The following is an 18,454-nucleotide window of genomic DNA, read 5'->3' on the forward strand; positions in this document are numbered from 1 at the left end:
CTCAGATTCAGGCCTGCATAAGATTCACTCACACAATATGATATTTCACTTTAAAGTTCCTGCTGTTCAGATTTTGTCTGTTTCCTCTCAGGGATGGCGCCCCCTACTGTGAGAAGGACTACCAGATCCATTTTGGAGTTCAGTGCGAGGCGTGTCATCAGTTCATCACAGGGAAAGTGCTAGAGGTAAAACACACATCACACCTTTTCAGCTTAACATCCATCTGATTGGCTCTCCAGTGTAGACAGTTGTCTCTCTGTGCAGCCTGATGTGGACTTTATAATATGCTTTTTAATATTGTACCTGGATTTTATATGAATCCCGCCTAAGGTAAGATTAAAAATGTATCTACTGTAATTGTAGTTCTTAAATAACCCTTAAGCGAAAGTATTTGTTTCCTAAGAATTCTTTTAAAGTTTACCTCAAGTTAGAAATTATTATACAGAAATAAGTTCACAGTTTGAGAGTTGCTTGTAACGTTTAAATTCTGCTTCCCGCACCGACAGCAGAGGACGTTGCACCAGGGTAGAATTGTGAAATGTAGTTTCGCTAATCTCCAGTGTAATCTCTTCGTCACCAAGCCAAATAGACTCTTGACATGACTGTATTCATCTAAAAGATTAATTCTTAGCAGATTTTTAGGGTATTTCCAACTCCTGCCTAAATACACGTGCTTCATACAAGCGTGCTTTCCCACAAATTATATAAATATTACATAAAACACCTAATATGAGCTGACATTTAGAAAGTGATCAGTATTCATTAATGCTGTATGTCATGCAGATGTTATGAAACTCTCGATTAAACGTTATTAACGTAGTCTGAGCCGAGTTTATGTAAAACCTCTATGCTCTCTGTGGTCTCTTGAACTAGTGTTGCATGGCCTGTCTGTTCTGCAGACACTGATCCAATCAGACACTGAGTTATGTGTCATTTAATGGTATGAAAATGTCACTGCTAGGCAGCCAGCCGGGCTTACAGTAATCCAGCACTAAGGCAGGCCTTTATGACAATAGGAAAAAGCCTCGGCATGCCACCCCTGAGCTGCTGCCAATGGATCAGTGGGGCCAAAGCCATAGCAGTCTGTCTGATAGTTTAATCACTGACCCAAGACCCAGGTCAAATACCATGTAGCCATCGGTGGGTTTGCATACTGTCTGCTCCTCTGGGAGTGCAATGTGAATGGCTGATTAATGCAAGGGTAATAAATGCAGCTATTAAACACCAAGAGAAATTGGGAGAGCATTTAATGGCGCACTACCCATATAGCATAAGTACCTTCATTATTCCCAAGAGAAAGATTCTGTTTTACGTGAGGAGAGTGTTGGGTAGGAGGTGCTGTGAAGTGTGTGCTATAGCCACTCTGTAAAATGCAAAAATGCAAATATTAGTCAGTGGCTTCATATCTGTGAGTGGCCACTTGCCAGCTGAAATGTTACTGAGGGTTGTTATACAGCAGGAAAAAATTCATTTGGGTATTTATCACCCCCCGGTCAAAGTCACACAGGCTTTATAATGGTGCTCTCTGCATGCAAAGTGCCACATCGATGTAGATGGAAATTCAGGCGCTCTCAGCGTCAGATCATTTTTATTGAGTTGCATTATGAAGGTTATCACAAAGAGGTACATTTAGATAGAGATGGCAGGTGGTCTGTGTCAAACAGGCAGATGTCAGGGTGGTCATATTCAAAAAACAATATTAAATTTCCTACTGTAAGAGCTCTAAACTGTGCAGAACGGTTTCAGAGAAACATACAGTGGTATTCAGTCCCTTTAGTTAAGTAAAGGTACTAATACCACACTGTGAAAATACTCTGCTACAACTAAAAGTCCTGCATTGAAAATGTTACTTAAACGTAAGTAAGTTTAATCAGTAAAGGTACTTTAAGTATTAAAAGTAAAAATATCCAACACAGAGGAATAAAAAAAGACAAAAAAAATAGTTTTTAAAATCTTCCCCTAAAATTTCAAAACACAAACTCAAAATTATATATATAAAAAAGAAAAACATCCATATATCATTTCTAAAAAAGACCAAAACAAACAACACCCAAACCCCCTGGAAATTATTAGAAATAAATAGAAAGAAAACACTACCAAACCTGAAAATTATTAGAATAGAATAGATTGAAAAAACACCACCAAAGACAAAAAACAGAAAAACACTCTCTACACCTCAAAATTATTATTTGAATTAATAAAAAAGAAACAGAATGACCTAAATGTCTATCAAAATAGTTGCCCGTTTATTTTCTGACAGTCAGCTAATTAAAAAATCAACTACTAATTTCAGCTTGTATAAACTTTTTGGCAATTTATTTTAAATATTGTGAATTAAAAAAATATAATATTTCCTTCTGAAATGCAGTACAGTAAAAGTAAAAGCTGGCATGAAATAAAATGCTCAAGTAAAGTGCAGGTACCTCAAATCTGTACTTAAGTATAGTACTTCAGTAAATGTACTAAGTTACATCCCACCACTGGGAACATTTTTACTAACAGCTGCCCAGTGCCACAGTCTCATCAACAGTTGTTCTTGAAGGGAGAGAGAGAGAGAGAGCAGTAACACAGGATCTGATGAAACCAGTCGCAGCACTAACAGGATTCGGGTGTTAAGGGAAAGAAGCGTAGCTGAGAGCAGGTAGAGTGCCGGGTTTATTTCCTGGAAGTCGCAGCTCACTCACTTTACCACAGGCGTCATTGATCTTCATGTTCCTCTGATGTCAAGTCTGTTTTGTGTGCGCTCTGTTTTCCAGGCAGGAGATAAGCACTACCACCCCAGCTGTGCGAGATGCAGCAGGTGCAATCAGATGTTCACAGAAGGGGAAGAGATGTATCTGCAAGGTGAGAGAGCAGACCTGCCTGCATTCTCAATGTCACAGAGAAACTTTGTGGCTCCACTTGTGGTTGTTTTTAACGAAAACTGAAGAATTGCATGCTCATCTGTAGGCTGTATGGGGATTGTTTCGGGAGTGTTTGTCTCCACTCAGTTATGTAGATTTTCTTTAATTTATCAACGAAAGAATGAAAGTTACTGCACAAGGTCAGTAACATTTCCGTCACAGACCTTCATCACGCATTCCCTCAACAATATTAAACCTTTGTACTAGAGGAACTCATATATTATAATGAAAAGATGAAAAATCACTGAAGTGAATCAAACAAAAAACTAAAATAATAAATAAATAAATAAATGATAATAACTGAAAATAATAATTCAAAACTAGTACTGGACTGGCAATATAAATAAGTGATTTTATTATTATTATTATTTTTTTTTAAATCAGTTATTGATGGTGCAAATGTCTTTTGTGAATGTGTTTTTGATTTTATGATTTTACTTTTTTTGATTACCTGTTGCAGACTGTGGCCTTTGTATAAAGATGATAAAGATGTCATATTGTAAGTTTGATGCTGGATGAATGTCTGTGACCGAAATGTTGCATTTTCAGTACACCTAGTGCTGACATTATGCAGGAATTTAAATGGTCATTTGCATAATTCAGTTTTTCCTATGTACTGTGTACCAGGTGTGCATTAGGCAGCCTTTGATTAAGTCCATCAATAATCCATGTAATAACCCATTAGTCACACATCTGTTTGTATTTCCATAATCTGGTTATTAATAGCAGCAATGTGTCTCAGGTTATTTCAAAATACTTTTTGGTCTCATTAAGTCATATATGCAAATAAACCAAACATTTCAACAGTTTGAATATTATTTATTTCCATATGTGGCTAAATGTATTTCATCTCTGTCTTCCTCCTCAGGATCAACAGTGTGGCATCCCGGCTGCAAGAACACCACCAGAACAGAGGAGAGACACAGGGAGCGGGTAGGAATTTGGACGTCACCGATTCCATTGTCCATGACTCTGTCTTGACTGAAAGCACCTTTCTGTTCACGTCTCATTACGATGTTTTCCTGGAGAAGTTAGACATTCGGAATATGTGATGAGGGATTCTGCACGGGCTGCTCCCGTTCACTTGATGAACCTTAACCTACTGTGGTCTGCATAATTTGAGGCGGTGTTATGTGTGTGTGTGTTTGTGTCTGTGTGTGTGTGTGTGTGTGTGTGTATGTGCGCCTCTGCATGCGTGTATAAATACTTGTGCATATTAACATGTCAACATGTTCGCGTTGATGTGTGTGTGTGAACTGTGAGTCGGGCTGGAGAGGCACAACCCCTGTGTGATGTCCTGTGAACCCCCCTCTCCCTTCCTCCACAGCTATTGCCTCCGTCCCTCTTATTCCTCCAAAAAAACAGAAAGGCAGGTACTGTATTCGCTATTGGCTATGAGATGGCATCATCCTGTGTTCCACCATGTACATAGGACACGATGCACTGTATGCTGCCATCTGCTGGAGACAGCCTGCAGTGCCCTCTCTGTGTGTCACATGGAGCCATTCAGTCTTGTCTTTTAACACCTTCGACTCATATAAAAGGTGCATGAGACAAAAATGCACACATTTGGAGGAGCAGACAATATAACAGATGACTAATTCGTCTTTTTACAAATCCCCATTAATTTACCCAAAAGCTCATTTAATTACGCTCCACTCAGACCTGCTGCTGCCATCCAAACTCTTCATTTCCCATGAACAGGCATGAGGTCCTTAAGATCATAAGATCACAGCGCTAAAGCACTCATTCACTTTGCAAATTTGCAAATGAATGACCCAATCATGAAATGACATGTTTCAAAGTACCTCGTGTTATTAATAAAACGTAAATACAGGGTTTGCAATTCCCTCTCATCGCTCATACAGTAAAAAGCCCAAATGTTGAAGTGTTTGGGGTGCTAATCACGGTGATGTGCAGATGGCAGGGGGCTGTGGATCATGGGAGACTGACTGACTGACTGGCTGACAGATGTTTGTGTGACTAACTGCCACTTGTGTGTTTTCTTCTCACAGCCTACGAGGTCGTCATCCGAGAGTATTTGTTCCAGACCTGGTTCAAGCATACCTGGCTCACCGGGTCACACGATCTATGTACGACATGTTTATCCTTTTCTCTTAATAACAGCCTCTTTTGACAGTTATATCTTGTTCAGTAATAGACTTTTCTTCAGTAGTAATCTCCCGTTACCCTTGTGTGTGTGTTTGCATGTGTGTCTTTATTTGTCTCCCTAGGCAAAAGTAGACAATGAGATCCTTGATTACCGAGACCTAGCTGCCATTCCAAAAGTCAAAGCCATTTATGACATTGAGCGCCCCGATCTTATTACCTATGAACCTTTGTACACCACCTCCCTGGATGAGAGAGAGGAGAGACGAGAGAGTGTGGGAGAGGTAAACACACAGACCGCATGCATCATTTCCTGAATGCATGCAATCTTTATGCACAAACAGTAACTGTGCATCAAGAGAAATATTCCTCAAATGATCCTCTGTTTTGTTTTCCCTCTAGTAAGACTTTCCTCAAGAATAAAAACACACAATTAAGTCTGTTTTTCACGCTGTGATAAAAGCTTTTACACAGTACTGAGACTCTGTGTCCCTCACAGCTCCACACTGCCAGGAGGGAGCGTTCCCCCTTGCCTGATGACAAGGTAAGATACGTCACCATGTGCTGATGATGATAAATGATCCTAAATGAAAATGGGAAAGAACAGATGTGTACGTCATATATAGAAGGAGACCATGCACATTGTAGAGACACGGCTTGCAAAGATGTGAAAGAGCAGCAGATTCTTAGTCCTGATAGAGTGGTGATATTTAAAGCCTGTTAAATAATCGCAGGTTGACATCATTGTCTTAAAGAGGCTGTGGCGTGCTCATTTTTTAAGTTATATGTCAAAGTATCGATTGGTACCAACCATGTCGGCATGGCTTGTCAGGAGTGAGGCTAAATACAACTCTGAATTTAGACAAATTTTTTGGGAGGGTACATCTGGTTATCCTCAAAGGGCTTCCTTGAACTCTCAGCTCAATGAAAATGGGTTTTATGGTTGCCCATGAGTCTCCCCTAACCTTCCCGATAAACGATTTGTTTCTTACAATCAATGCACTCCTTCACCTAACATGTATAGATACATTACACATTAAAACAGGATTGTTGTGAATTTCAGTACTACAGATAAGCAAATGTGCATGTTATGATAACCATTACTTTTCATACTACGGTAAACCTCAAAATATGTAACTGCAACTCTAATCTATGCTCCTTAGTAATGTTAACTGTAAAATAAGAAGCCAAAGTATACTCTCATGTGATTCCTTAATGCTCCATATTGACATGGTTTCCAGCTAGCCTATATACTTCAAAAGCATAATCAAACTCCTGAAAATTCAGTTATGGTTTTTGGTTTCAATGTGGCACCCCAAGATTTTCAGTGGTCCTATCTGGCCACCCCACGAAAACTTTCTGGGGGCACCACTGCTGATATTTATGTCTGTCTGTTTGAGCTCCTTTGCCCATATGGAGCAGACTGATATTAGATGAACTATCATGTTTTCAGAATAGGTCTTAAAAATAAAGTTATAATCCAGATTTGTTTGATTCTTTCCAGTCCTCAAGAAACATGTCGCCAACACCACCTGGTGAGGTGAGCATATCATTTTGTCAAATTTACTTCTCCCTTGTATGGGATGTAAACACAGCATTTGATGTATTTTCTTTAATCCAAGTAGTTTGTGTAACAATCTGTGTGTGTGTGTGTGTGTGTGTGTGTGTGTGTGTGTGTGTGTGTGTGTGACAGGGCTCTTATGACAGGAGGGAACGCATCCTCCAAAGGTCCACCAGTCAGGGGTCCATAGGATCACCAGTTTATAATCGTCATGGTTACACCCCCACCTTGTCACGGTCACCGCAGCATTTCCACAGGCCAGGTGAGTATATGCGAGTGTGTGGGCGCATGTTGTTATATCATTTTGATAAAATTACAGCTTTCAGGATTTTAGGTGGGTGGATGAGATCGTTAGTGGTCAATAACAGTTGTTAAAACACTGTGGATGCGTTCACTGACCCTCCACCTGAACGTTTTCACTTCCCTCCTTCTGATCTATTTACCACTTTAAAGTGGAACTTCACCAAAATTGACTTTAGGTTGTTATGTTATTAGTTTTTGCCTTAACAGAATAACAACCTTTAAGTCAATTTTGCGCCTTTAAAAACACTTTTTGTCCTGAGTTTGCTATTATTTCCATTACAAGTTTGATTTTAAAGTAAAATACTCTTCCTTGTTTCTTACTGTCATCTTGAATACTCCTTACCTCTCACTTTGGGTGTCTTTTATTTCCCCTTTTTTTCGACTTTGATTCCTGTATTTCTTCCTTTTTTTCTTTTGTCCCTCACCTTCTCACCTCCTATCTCCTCCCTACACCGTCCACCTCTGCTGCCTGGTCCTGGGGGTTTTGTCCCCTGTCCCACACCCTCCCTCCCTGCAGAGGCTCTGACAGGCATGCAGAAGCTCTGCTCCTCCCTGTGCAGTAACAGTGTGGGCTCCAGAAATAGTGACTCCCGCCCCACCTCCCCTTTCAGACACCACTTCCTCCCCCATAGCCAAGGTAAGGGCCCCACTCCACTCCTCTCCGCTGCCCTCCCCAAAGGCAATACGTCATCTCCATCACCTGGGATGAAACCTCCCATCAGCGCCCCCATCTGTCATTCTGGATTCATTTCTCATTTGACTATATCTGCCATCCTGAGTGGTCATGTCTTGGTCAAACCCACGCAGCCAAGGCACCGATTCTTCACTAACCAGCATGCACTTCCTCACCTTCAACTAACACAGCCTCTGCCAAACTAGCTGATGGGCTTTTTGTGTTTTTGCAGCTTTGCATGCACTTTAGAGATACTACAGTGGTAATCCAAATCCAGTACCCAAACTGACACTTCCCCACATGTTGGATGATGAATGCCTTTTTTTGCCTTGTCAGAATGAGTCTCTAGACTCCTGTAAACTGTAAGGCTGAGATAAAAAGAACGGTTTTGTAATATAAGTTTGCTGTTGCATGCTGGGAGTTATTAACTTCTTAACTGTGTGCACTCTTATTAAACCGTGAATTCATATTATACAACAGACTAACAGACATTATAGTTCATGACTCATGACTCATTTCCCTAATCTTGCTATTTTAAACTTTGCCAGTTTTCTCCGCTTTTGTGCTTTCATCATAGCACACAGCTTCATTAACTGCATTTATCAAAAGCAACCAGAATGTCTCCCATTCGCTCAGAGTGACTTCAGCTGGTCCCGTTGGTCCCTGTGTGTTGCACCGTTCAGACTGTGGTTCCCCCTTTAGTATCCCTGCTTACGTTCTGTTCTTGGTTCTTCTCACTGGAGGCACTGACCCGCCAAGTGGCCGGAGCTCCCCCCTCCCGCTCAGGCCCGACAGCCGGCCGGTCACCCCGCCTCTCTCTCAGACCCCTAAACATTTCCACCTCCCAGGTAGGAGCTGGAGCGCACCCTGTCACTGCTCGTCCCTACTTTCTGTCTTTCTTTCTTTCTTTCTTTCTTTCTTTCTTTCTTTCTTTCTGTCTTTCTGTCTTTCTGTCTTTCTTTCTTTCTGGCTTTCTTTCTTTTTTTCTTTCTTTCTTTCTTTCTTTCTTTCTGTCTTTCTGTCTGTCTTTCTTTTTTTTTAGTGTGGACTCAAATTTGATGACTTTAGACTCGACATGAAAAAGGTCAAGAAAGACTTACAACTTGATTTGGACTCAACTCAGGTTGTTCCTATATTGAAAGTACATGGTAGTCAAGAAAATACATAATTACAATAATAATTACAAACAGAAAATTACAGACAAAGAAAATAATAATAAACTTGTTTTAACAAAAGTGTACAAATAATAAAAAGGATGAATCATTTTGGTATTTAATATTTTATTAATTCTATCTCAAATGGCTTTACATTTGGTGAAGAGTGCATTATGACTTGTTTAGGACTTGAAAGTCAGAATTCAGAATTCTTGACTGGGGACTTAACTCGGGACTTGTGATGATACTTGTGACAAAATTTAGGACTTTGGACTTGACTTGGTACCTGTCAGTCTTGACCTAACTCGGGACTTGTATATCTTGGGTTTGGACTTGACTCTGTCTATCTATCTATCTATTTATCTATCTATCAATCAATCAGTCTATTTATCTATCTATCAATCAGTCAATCTATTTATCTATCTATCTATCTATCAGTCTATCTATCTTTCTATCTCTGTCATTTTACTCCATTTGGGATCAGCTTTTTGCTTTTTCCCCTCTTCTTTCACAACTATACAGATGTATCGCAGGAAAAAAACAGCAAAATTCAGTGTCATCCCTATATGTCATTGCTTGGTGTTGTTGAGATGTTATAATTTGTATCACCGAGGCACTGTATACTCCGTAAATGTCTTTTCTGTCTGTATTTGAATATTTTCAGATCAGGGGAGCAACATCTACAGAAAACCACCCATCTACAAACAACACGGTACCTTTTTTCCTCTAGTAAAGAGTGTTTTATTGTAGTAAAAGGAGTAAAAAAAATGTCAGCTATACTCTTATTATGTTACTGAGCTGAGCTCTTTCTTGAAAATGCTTTTGTTAATCAACTGAAACTGTGTATTCATCTAACCACGTAGTCACCCCCAGTGTCAGTGTATGAGCACTGTTTGAAGTCTGTCTCCAATCCTCCTCTGTCTGACCTGTAGCTTGTTTTACACACTGCACTTTGACTATGATAATGAGAAGTCACAGTAATAATGTAGTTTTCTTAAAGCGAGACTGTGCAACTCTGGCTGACTTGTGACAATTGCAGGATAATGACACTTCATTTTCAAAGAGTCATTTGCGTTAAAGGCAACCTTACTGAAAGAGAGACAAACTACACCAAAAACATTTTATCTGTGACAGGCCACAGTGTGATGGAACAGTAGAGTAGAGGAGAGTGATAAAGTCAGCAAACTGACTAGTATCGTCTGTAATATCAAACTGAAGTTTGTTAACATTAGCTAACAATAGGCACTATAGTGGTCATACCAGACCAAGTAAGGTAAGAGCACCAAAACCCTTCAACCTATTGATCCGAACAAGGGTGCATTTTTATTGTTTAAGAACTCATCTTTTCAGTTGTTAGATGAAGAATATCACATTTACTTTTTACACAGTCTCGCTTTAAAAAGGATCTGAAACAGTATGCCAATGGCGTGAGCAAACTTCATGTACGCCAGTTGGTTTCTGAGAGTTTTTTTTAGTTAAGTGATGATTTGCAGAACAGGTGTAATTTTGCTTGTGCAAGATGTCACTACAAATCATCCTTGCAACACCCTTAAAACAACACTGACTCTTATCCACTGGCAATTCCTCGACACTTATTTAAGAGGATTAGATTTAAAGGACTACTTTACCCATAAAATGATCATTTGCACATTAAATACTCGCCCTGTGTTGCGTTGAATTGTGAAAAAAAACATAGGTTTTCTTACTGTCAATGCAAAATCCTGAGAAAATTCTTGACAAATTGGAGTAAAAGGCAGCCGCGTTTAACAACAGCAAATCTTTATTCGGTCATTTGCGCTGTACATAAACAGACAGCCAATTTCCGCGGGGAACTAAACAGAAAATTAAACTTATCTATGCTCTCTTTAAAGCCAGACTCCATTGACAAAAACAGTAATTGTACATCACCGAACACGGGAGCTGCTGGTCTACTTCTGCTTCTATCTTTGGTTTGTTTGTGTTACTGTGTGACTTTTGTGAATCCAAACTAACCTTTTAAAGCACCAAAGTAACACATAACACAAACAAACTAACTGATTAAGGAAGCAGTACTCTAGAAGCAAGGTAACATCACTGTTACTGGGGAGCATTTCAGTTTTAATTGGAAAGTTTTAGCTAAAAACCATGTGTTTGGGAAGTACCGAGCATACAACTAGATAAATGAGACTTTGATTATACTATACAAGTTGTGTCATATTTCGTAAACAAATGTTTTGATATAGTTTTGCTTTTGTTAAACATGGCCCCCATTTACTAGAATTCATCAAGAATTTTCTCCGTTTTTGGATTCTTTGTTCACCGTGGAGGCACGTGAGAAAATTAAAATTTAATTCACAAATTCAGTGAAAGACAAGGTGACTTATTGATAAACAAATTATCATTTTTGGGGTTGATGTATTCCTTTAAAGCTTTATACAATATTCAGTGACTTGTCAGGAAAGACATTTTTGCACTGAAAGCAGCATATAGTTTAAACCTGGATGACCCAGGATTAAATGAGCCTGACAATCAGATGGTGCTAAAATGTTTACCTTTGGTTGAGACTGAGACCCAGACACTGATAGATCAGTTCCCATGGTTACCAACCTAGATACAGATGCCATAGCACGCCAAAGCAAGCCTGCTGATGAGATCATCAGATCCGCCACCTTTCCCGCTGCCCATGCTCCCTCTCCAGATGACAGCTCACGGAGCGAGGGCGACCGTTGGCCCTGCTCTCTGGTTGTATTAGGTACAGTAGGCTCCTGATGGGCATGCTTGCACTGCTACCGTCTAGCGTTACAATAGACACCTCACCACAACCTAACTCTTGTTGTCTCTCCCCTCCAGCTGCCCCAAAAGCTTAACTGCATCCCTGCTTCACCCTGAGCTCACGCTGTTATTCAGGCGTTGTAGTATTTGTCTTTAAGTTTTGCTTGCGCAAAGCAGAGGCGTTGTTTGGTTTCTGTTGCTGCCATATTATTTTCTGCTTGAGGTAGCATCAGTGTCACCATTTTACGTTCACTTACCGCACATGATGGGTGAACTAGCTATACACAATAGTGCCACAAATGACTTGGACAGAGATAACTGAGACTGACTTCAAACTGACTTTTGTCTGTCTGTCTTACATTGTGCCGTTCTGTGTATTCGACATCCAGTAAAATCTTGACATGAATGATGAAGTGTAAACATCCGTCATGTCAGTGTAGCCAAATATTCCAGTAAGTCCCCCTGTTTGTCTGTCTCGTCAACTCTGTCTCACATTTGTGTTCTTCCGTTCACCTTTTACTCATTTACTGTGTGTGTATTCCTCACTGCTCTGCAGCCAAATGAAGCAGCCACATCTGTCTATCTTTCTCTAAATTTGATCTGTGGATGAAGCATTTCATCTGGTTGTACTGTACATATGTACATGTGAAGCATGGTTTCCTCCAGAGAGATTTGTGTGTTTTTCTGTGCACTTTTGTGTGTTTTTTGTAACTTTTTGGGCTGGTGTACGGCACCTGTAGGTTCAGAAGGGAGGAGACGATCCAGAGAAGAGGAGGAGGAAGAGGCCTTGAAAAGAAAGCAGCTCCATGAGGAACATCTCAGCAAGGTCAGTGAGCTAGCCCTCAAACTTAAAGGAATACCTCACCCCCATATTAACCATTTATATGTCAATTACTCACCCTGTGTTACCTTGAATCCTATGAGTCAGTCAGGGGAGCCATGTTTAAGAACAGCCAAACTATAACAGTCAGTACTTCCCAAACATGCATTTTCACAAAAACCTTTCCATTTAAAACTGAACTGAGATTGAAATATATTTATGCCGTCATCAAAGACTCAGCCAGACTCAATTGACAAAATCGAAATTTTACCTCACTGAACACAGGAGCTGCTGGCTTACTGTTGTTTTAGTTAGTTAGGTATATTGTTTTACTGTGTGACTTTGGTGTTTTAAAGGGTTAATTCAGATTCACCAAAGTCACACAGTAACTAAAACAAACTGACTGAGGAATTGGTAGACCAGCATTTCTTGTGTTCAGTGAGGTAAAAACGCTGTTTTTGTCAATAGAGTCCGGCTTTGGAGGTAGCATAGATAAGTTTCACTGTCAGGTTAGCTTTAAATACGAAAGTATTAGCAAACAAAATATGTTTATGGGAAGTGCTGAGCATATAACTAAATAAATGAGACTTCAAGTGTACTGCAGAAGTTTAGTGAGAGCTGATGTTTTGATATTGATATTCTGTTATTAAATGTTGATCATGAATTTTCTGATTTTGGATTCTTGTAATCAACGTGTGCCTGATATGAATATGTGAATACGCATATATGCATGCTGCGTGTCCTTAATGTTTGTGTCATAAACTAATGTCTATCCGTGGATATCCTATAAAGTATTGGAATGTGTGTATGTGTGCAGATTCAGTCTGGTTTGGGGAAGCTCATTCTGAAGGAGGAGATGGAAAAAGAGCAGATCAGAGAGCGCCATGCACGTAGCCTCTCTGCTCAGCGCTACGACCCCAAACAGACCAACTGTGACGCAGGTACAGAGCAGCATCAGCTAATATGCTCTTGAGTCGTCAGCAATGTACTATAACACAAGGTCTGTGATTTAGAACACTTGTAACGTGTACGGGTTATGAAATAGCTTCAGTTTGTGATTTGAAAAATCTCGGTTAATGTTGCCAATTTATGTCAATATCTTTTTAAATCCAAATATAAATTTAAACATTATTTGTTTTTTAGATCCAACTTCTCCAACCAAAACTAACTCTCTGCCTGGCTATGGAAGGAATGGGCTGCATCGGGTGAGAGCTTAACAAGATTGCTATTGAAAAAAGACGGCTAAATGCAAGTAGATGACAAAGAGAAAAAAAAATTGCATGTTAAATGCATTATACCTTGTCACCAGTGCCAGAGGCACTAATTCTTTTCATCTTTTAACACAGTAATTATATTTCAATCCCATTCTGGTTCTAAATCAACAACTAAATACCCTGTAGCACCCAATATTTTTGCCTAAAAATGTAAATAGCACGAGTTCCTGATAACATAATGAAATTTGCACAATTGAAAATGTAATAAAAAGCCAATAATGTTATAACTCGGCCAGTAATGTCTTAACATATGTTGTGATGAATTTGCTGGTCTTGAGCACACTGCTGCTTTTTTGGGGTTGACCTTGGTGTGTGCACACTCACTTAACTGATTGCACCTGTGACAATAATCTAGTGCTGCTCTGATTGCCTGACACCTGAGATCAGCCTCGGTGTATCTGTGAGCTGCCACTTGCTTTTAACATATCCTGATGAAGACTCTAAGTTGAAACACGGAGGCACTAAACCCATTTATTTAAAGCTTTTTAACTTTTGCAAAACAGTGTGACTTGGAAGTTTTTGGTTTTGATTTATTTACAAAAGTAAAGTCCAACCTCTCCCTCTTTTTTTTATTTATTTTTTTATCTGAACTGTTAAGTGTGCAAGTACACAAGATGTATAATTCTGTTAAAGGAATGTTAGCTGACTGAAAACACCAAAAACTTGACACTGATTTCATGTTTGGAAGTGTAAACTTTTGGCCAGGAATACTCAACTGGCTTTGCCAGGGGACACTTTAACAAAATGATAGGAGGCCAGAGGCCACTTAATTAATGAAATGTAATAATATTTGTCAAATAAAGGAGACAAATCCAGTTGTAGCAGCCCTATGCAGCCAGATTTAGCTGTCCAGAACAGGTCAGGTGTATGCAGGAGTGTTTCTTGTATTTAAGAATATTCATGGTTTAGCACGGACCTCCTCTGACAGATCCTCCCCTGGCACTTTTTTTTTCTTATAAATAAGCTCTATTTGAATGCTTTTTAAGACACACCCTGGCCCCTTATTTACATTCAGAGTACAAAAAAATGCCCAAATGCCAAATGTGAATCAATTTATCTTAAATCTGATTTTGTAAATGTTATCAGGCAAAGATGCATTTGGCTAAAATCCCAAACAATTGGACATAAACCTGCCCATACCCATGCTAATCGGTTGTTGTGCAAGAATTGTCCATTAGATTGGAGTGGATCTTTGATTAGACGCCATCTTAAAATGACAAAAGCTGCAGACGATGCAGAACATTAAACTAGCGAGTGATGAAAGAGTCAATTAAATGTCCAGAAAATGTCCTTTTTCATCTGAGTCAACAGTGATTCTTATTGAATGAAGTGTCTCCTTTGCCTCGCCTGATCTTTTGAATAAGGTATTACATTTTCAATTGAAATGTTATTAAAATATCCGTCAGGACAGTTTATGACATCATTGATAAAGTTATTGCATTACTGGGTTTTATAATGTTTTCCATCAGGCTATGCAGAAATTTAATTTTATAGATTTTTTTTTTTTTTTTTACATTTTTTGCAAAATATTTACATTATTGGGTGCAACATACCAATGTGTTTGTGTTAATATTTATTTTTGTCTGTGTTCCCACAGCCCCAGTCAACAGACTTCACCCAGTACAACAGCTATGGTGACATGTGTGGAGGAGGCAGAGGTGAGAGGTGTTACCAGAATCAGAATGTGGCCACCGAGCAAATCTCTTGCCAAAGTCACCAGAGCTATTCAGCAGCAGTATTCAGAAATGGCTTGCTACGTGTACATAAATGGACATGCATTGTAAAAGATATTTGCATAATAATTCGCACAATGTGTCATCAGGGACAACAGTGTTGTAGATAGTAGCCTGGCAGGGGATTTGACAGCAAAACCATTAACTGTGAGTCTCATTTTCTGTCCCATGTTGTCCTGCAGAGTTTCAGGTATGTCTCTCATCTGCTTTTACACATGGCATGCTTCCTCACCTTGCATCATATATTTGCTTGCTCATGGGTTGCAAGAGGCACCTTGCCCTGAATGCACACCGCCCACTGCTACATGCTTGCATCACTGTTGGATTTAATGTCAACTACAGGGCATGCAGTGCAGCGATTTCAAATACCCAAACATGCACTGCCCAGTAGCTGAACCGGTGTGCTGTTAATGCAATGTACTATCATCGCCTCATGTCTTGTTTTGTGTGTTGTTTACCAATGTTATAACTCACGCTAAATGTGACATTTAAATACCGGATTTTAAAATCCACCATATAGAAAATAAACTACAGAGGCATCAGACAACATGTAAACGACTGCCCATCTCAAATTCTAATGAAGATACTGAACAGTACCCAAACTACTTGCTCCATCCAGTGAAAACTGTGCCCACTGTCATTAGTGGACATATTCATGCCATTAACCCTGCAGTCCCCTTCCACTATATTACATTTGTGTATGTTCTATTCTTTAGCACATTAAGGATGGCCGCGCAGCACTTGCAAGGATGGACAGGGGAGTATCTATGCCTAATATGTTGGAACCAAAAGCAAGTATCTTCTTCTTCTTGTACTGATGACAACATTGTAATCAACACTGAAATATGTTAAAACATTTCTACATTGTTCACTTAGGCCTATTTAAAGGTCCAGTGTGTAGGATTTAGGGGGGTATATTGGCAGAATTGGAATATAGTATAATAATTATTTCTTTTTTTATTGTATAATCACCTGAAAATAAGAGTTTTTCCTCGCCTATGGAGATTGCCATGTTGCACTGACATGTTTCTACAGTAGCCTACAGCTGTGGTTCTCAAACTTTTTTTCTATAATGTACCCCCTTTGAAATATTTTTTCAGCCAAATACCCCCTGACCAGTGCAAAACATTTTTGGTAGGAAAAAAAAAAAGAGGTACAACACAGCGCTATGCCATAAGCATCTGATTTATTAAACAATATTGTAAGTGAAAAACACTTTCAAATTTGGGGGTTGCAACTTGTGGACGTAAATCTCATTAAAACATAATCTTTTGCATACTGACGGTATTTCGTCGGTTCTGGTTTCGCCTTCTTTGTCACTTGTCTCTCCATGTTTTCAGCAGCATTGCTGCTCCACTTCAACCACGACCCCATTGTTTGTGTCTTAACAGCGGCAAGTGATTGATTGAAAGGTGATGACATTTGACAGGTTGGGTCAAACGATCCTGGTTTGGGGAGAGTCTGGGTTTCTTTAAGGATATTGAAATTGAATACTGAGTATAAAATTCAGTTTATGAACTTAGATTTATATTTTTACTGAACTTTTTATAACAATTTTTTTTAGGGGTTATGTATTACTGCTATTCTTTAAAATATCTCACATACCCCCTGGAGTACCTCCACGTACCCCCATTTGAGAAACAGTGGCCTACAAAACGGACAAACCAAACACTGGCTCTAGATAGGGTCATTCGAGATTTTTTCTTTTTTGCTTTTCTGCATAGACCACTATAGTTTGTAGCCCCTCCGTGACGAGAGCATTGAAAAAACACTGATTTCTCTCATGTGAAAGTGCTGTATTCAGTGTCTTTAGAGACACAATCGTGGAGTATATTTGTTTTGGAAAGGAACAGACCTCTGGACAATTCGGCTGTGATAAAAACCATCCAGAAGCGATCTAAAGTTATCAAAGAAAAAAGGAGAGCACACATTAGCACATGCTGGACTAGCAGCCTGTGCCAAACAGCATTGGAAAAACAGTTATTTGTGACCTGAAACTGCTTTATTTGGTGTTTCTACTGGTTTTAAGCACCTGGTCTGTTTATTTTGGAGAGGAAGAGACCTCTGCACGTAATTCGGCTCCAGGTAAAAACCTGAAAAGTCACTACTGTAAGAATTATAACCTGGAAAAGTTTCAGCTAGTTGCACTTTGCAATCCTCATCACTAGATGCCACTAAATCCCCCTGGATCTTACACACTGTTCCTTTAAGTGCATTTTAACTGTAAATGAGGACACATTTTGCAGCTAATTTAAAGATAGTCTAACCTCGGCTATTAGACCAAGAAAAAAGGAGAGCAGACGAAAGATTGAAGATGAAATGACGAATTTAGCATGTTGTATTTGCCCTCGTAGTGTGGGGACATTGGTGGAAGAAATAGGGAACTAAAAGAGAATTTTAACTGGAGGTGAAAGACTCACATTACCTGGGTTCCTGATTTAGCATGCCGCTTCAGGAGCTGCCGAGTCACTCTAGCGCTTAGCATGCTGGCTTCTCCATGCTCATCTGCACATAGCTTTGACTTAAAGTGGCTGGATACTGTATGCAGCATACAGTGAAGAATCCAACGCCCAGATTGTCATCCAAACAACTCATATCACTATATACTGCGTAGTATATACGAGATTGTACATAACTGTGTGGATATGAGTTGGCCAGAGGCCTCAAAGAACTTCTAGTTGCTTATTATTGAGCATTTCAGCTAAATTAACAACTCTCATTCGCCAGTTTCTTTATATGCAGGGGGGGGATTAGGTATTTAGAAACGCAGAAGTACCTCAGATTTCCAGGACAATCATTCCCATGTGGATTTACTTGGCCTACATCACTGGTGGTAGTTCTTTTTTTAGTTCGCATTAAATTACTCTAAAAATACAGCCCGTTACATAACATGTTTTCATGTTTTTGCCCGTACCTAATTGCACGTTTTTACACCCAAAAAAAGTGTGCACATCATAGCACCCTGCATTTCCCCAACAACCTAAAAAAATGACAGCTCTCACTCCCAGTCAGCCTCCTGTCACATACCTGTTCTCCCACCCAGTGTTCCCTCTGTCACAGACAAAAATATCCAAATTTGATAGTTTTGTTTGATAAAGGTGGTTTGCAACTGTGTGAAGCTTAACTTCCAGCTTGTAGATTTGACCTGTTCACTGACCAAGTGTCTCCTTCTG

The 18,454-nt window shown here is 39.5% G+C and overlaps 1 protein-coding gene across 8 annotated transcripts in view; it reads left to right on the forward strand.

Annotated features, from left to right (window-relative positions):
* LOC121943100 (actin-binding LIM protein 1-like) overlaps window positions 1-18,454 on the forward strand; it is a 54,875-nt gene that overhangs the window by 35,042 nt on the left and 1,379 nt on the right. For 4 of the 8 annotated variants that reach the window (XM_042486503.1, XM_042486502.1, XM_042486499.1 and 1 more), the window contains 18 exons: window positions 92-185; window positions 2,757-2,844; window positions 3,772-3,836; window positions 4,919-4,996; window positions 5,138-5,296; window positions 5,512-5,556; window positions 6,517-6,552; window positions 6,706-6,835; window positions 7,394-7,513; window positions 8,293-8,397; window positions 9,368-9,415; window positions 11,294-11,434; window positions 12,195-12,280; window positions 13,092-13,215; window positions 13,418-13,479; window positions 15,146-15,206; window positions 15,464-15,471; window positions 15,998-16,072. In XM_042486503.1, the coding sequence (XP_042342437.1) occupies window positions 92-185; window positions 2,757-2,844; window positions 3,772-3,836; window positions 4,919-4,996; window positions 5,138-5,296; window positions 5,512-5,556; window positions 6,517-6,552; window positions 6,706-6,835; window positions 7,394-7,513; window positions 8,293-8,397; window positions 9,368-9,415; window positions 11,294-11,434; window positions 12,195-12,280; window positions 13,092-13,215; window positions 13,418-13,479; window positions 15,146-15,206; window positions 15,464-15,471; window positions 15,998-16,072 (1,525 nt within the window). The remainder of the gene's footprint in view (window positions 1-91; window positions 186-2,756; window positions 2,845-3,771; window positions 3,837-4,918; window positions 4,997-5,137; window positions 5,297-5,511; window positions 5,557-6,516; window positions 6,553-6,705; window positions 6,836-7,393; window positions 7,514-8,292; window positions 8,398-9,367; window positions 9,416-11,293; window positions 11,435-12,194; window positions 12,281-13,091; window positions 13,216-13,417; window positions 13,480-15,145; window positions 15,207-15,463; window positions 15,472-15,997; window positions 16,073-18,454) is intronic. The other 4 variants (XM_042486501.1, XM_042486504.1, XM_042486505.1 and 1 more) reach the window with 4 other exon arrangements.

Source organism: Plectropomus leopardus, chromosome 5 (genome assembly GCF_008729295.1).
Source record: "Plectropomus leopardus isolate mb chromosome 5, YSFRI_Pleo_2.0, whole genome shotgun sequence".
Classification (NCBI taxonomy): Eukaryota; Metazoa; Chordata; class Actinopteri; order Perciformes; family Serranidae; genus Plectropomus; species Plectropomus leopardus.